The 2,806-nt window shown below is 48.6% G+C and overlaps 1 protein-coding gene across 1 annotated transcript; it reads right to left on the reverse strand.

The window, feature by feature from the left end:
- Window positions 1–6: 6 nt before the first annotated feature.
- LOC104987502 (apolipoprotein L3-like) lies at window positions 7–1,670 on the reverse strand (the record flags this gene model as incomplete). The annotated part of the gene is made up of 1 exon (XM_010838474.1): window positions 7–1,670. A coding segment is annotated over one exon (859 nt), but the record flags the coding sequence as incomplete, so codon positions are not given.
- Window positions 1,671–2,806: the final 1,136 nt, after the last annotated feature.

The following is a 2,806-nucleotide window of genomic DNA, read 5'->3' on the forward strand; positions in this document are numbered from 1 at the left end:
ATTCTTTACCACTAGCGCCACCTGGGAAGCCCAGATAAATACATAGATACCTGTATAATTGAAGCACTTTGCTGTATACCTGAAATTAACAGAATATTGTAAATCAATTATCCTTCAATAAAACAAACAAACAAAAGAAGTCACTGCCTAAGTAACATACATCAACTAGGACCAAAGGTGAGTTGCTGTTGGAGGAGAGGTCTAGAGACCACCACCAGGGGAAGACTCTTCTTGCTGGGACATCACAGCCTGTGGAGGGCGATAGAGGAGCCCCTGCTACTTCGGGATCCCAACAATCCTAACTGACCTTCTCCCATTTTCAACCCGTTCGTACACCTGGCCTCTCATTGCTAGTTCGCCTGCCTCTCCCTTTATTCTGCCTCCAGTGTCATCTTTAGTCCAAAGTGGTTTCTGATGGGAGGGGAGTTTGGGGGAGAATGCGTACATGAATATGAATGGCTGAGTCCCTTTGCTGTTCACCTGAAACTATCACAACATTGTTAATTGGCTATACTCCAATACAAAATAAAACGTTCTTAGTATGAAAAAAAGTGCTTTCTCCCCACCTCTCATTCTCTGGTCCCCCCTCCTCCCTTAATCCAGGCTCCAGGCCCCTTCCTTCTCTCTCCTCATCTATCACCTACATCCATCCCTTCCCTGCTGTGCTCAACTAATGCCAAATCCTAACACCCAGCTTCACTAATGTGGTCTCCAGCTCCATTAATGTGGTCTCCAGCTCTTCCCTCTAACAAGGTACCTCTGCACTTTAGCCCCTCACATGTCCCTGGACCCCGCACTGCTCTGGGGGTGGCTAAATCAGGTCCTCCTGCAGACCCTCATAGATCTGGGTGAGCTCCTCCAGCTTCCTCTCCAGCTCCCTGGCCCGCTGCCGCAGGTTTTCAGCTGATGCTGTCTTTGCACCGTCGTGCAGGTGCATTGACTCCTTCACCAGGAAGCCCACATCCATCAAGAGGAAGACCCCTGAAGTGGCCAAACCCGCCACCCGGACTCCTTTGCTAATTGTTAAAGCTGTGGCTTTGAAACCTGCCTGTATCTGTTGGATGGCTGGGCCTGAGATTCTCCCAGCATTCATGCAGATGTTTACAGTGGCTGCACAGCCAGGAATGGCTTTGCCTGTCTCCATGGCATGAATTAGATTTTCAATGCATTTTACAGCTTCTGTGACTTTCTCTGTTGCGGGGATGCTCCTGAGTACCTCTAGGAGAACCTTCCATTTCTTCATGAAAGTTGACATCATGTGACTGGCTTCGGTTTCTGCTGATGACCTATTCACATGTTCGATGATACTGGTGGACACACTGGTCACAGTAGCTGCTGCTCCCAGCCCTATCCCAGTGGCCAAGAGCACCACACTGGCCCCCATTGTCACGGGTGCCAGAGCCAGGCCAACGATGGTCAGAATACTGGACACAGCACCGGTGCTGTGGGCCATCACATTGGAGATGGTACATCCCTTATGGACTTTCTCAACCTTGTCTGCGAGCTCACGGAACTTGCTTATGAACTCCTCCAGCTGCCGTTTCACCCGAGGAAACTTATTCAGAAACCTCCTCCTGTCCAGCTGCTCTTTGGAGAGTCTTTCTTGGTCCTCCTCAACCAAGGATATTTTCAATTCATTCAGATATTTGTGTAGTTCATCCACATCTTCCCTGTAATGATGAAGGTCAAGGGATTAGAAAGGCAGTTTGCTTGTCTATAAAATTGGCTCCATAATATCTATTCTGCATAAATACAGATATGTTACTATAAATCATTAGAAAAGAATTTTATAAATGTAAACTTTTCTCTTTCAACCTTAAACACGTTTCATACTTTGTAGATGCTCCATCTTGAAATAGCTAGACTTGGAATAGGTAGACGAAAGTCAGCTTAGGATACTGGCAACTTAAGAGAGGTATTTGAGAGAATTCCCAGGTGGCCCAGAGGTTTCAACTCTGCATTCCTGCTGCCGGCCTTGACTCAATCCCTGGTTGGGGAATGAGGATCCCACAGGCCATATGGCTCAGCCACAGAAAAGGTATGTGGTAAAGACGTCTCACAGGTGGGTCAATACCACCACTTTGAAAGAGTTTTTGGAGTGGGAACTCCACAGATAAACAAAGACAGGTAGGACTGGAGGAGAAAACCTTCATTCAAGGGCCTCAGTGTGTAGTGAGAAGTCTCCCTGCCCTTTGCCCTTGGCTACTGGGAAGTGGTCCCTAAGCCCCTAGAATTCTGGCTGATAGGAGTGTCCTTGCCTGCCTGGGCCTTTGGCCACTGGTCAGTCTGAGAAGGTGACAAGTGACCCAGGGTCACTGGGTCCCATGGTATCAGTTCTGCCATCTGGTAGAGCTGGACACTAGGGCACTAGTCTGACTTCCAGGAAGGGCTGGAGATGACAGGTCAGGGTAATTTGGCTTGTAAGCAAGTGAGTGTCCCTGATAGGCAGTACTCCGTGCATCTTATCACACACCGAATCCAGGTCAGTAACGTGTCCTGAGGATAATGGAAGCTTCGTATGTGAAACTTGTCCAGACTTTGCCCTTTGGCTGGTGGGAACTTTTATCCTTCCCTGTAGTAAACTGTAGGAGAAGGCGATGGCACCCCACTCCAGTACTCTTGCCTTGAAAATCACATGGATGGAGGAGCCTGGTAGGCTGCAGTCCATTGGGTCTCGAAGAGTCAGACACGACTGAGCGACTTCCCTTTCACTTTTCACTTTCATGCATTGGAGAAGGAAATGGCAACCCACTCCTGTGTTCTTGCTTGGAGAATCCCAGGGATGGAGGAGCCTGGTGGGCTGCTG

This window comes from Bison bison, unplaced genomic scaffold (genome assembly GCF_000754665.1).
Source record: "Bison bison bison isolate TAMUID 2011002044 unplaced genomic scaffold, Bison_UMD1.0 scf7180017864095, whole genome shotgun sequence".
Taxonomy (NCBI): domain Eukaryota; kingdom Metazoa; phylum Chordata; class Mammalia; order Artiodactyla; family Bovidae; genus Bison; species Bison bison.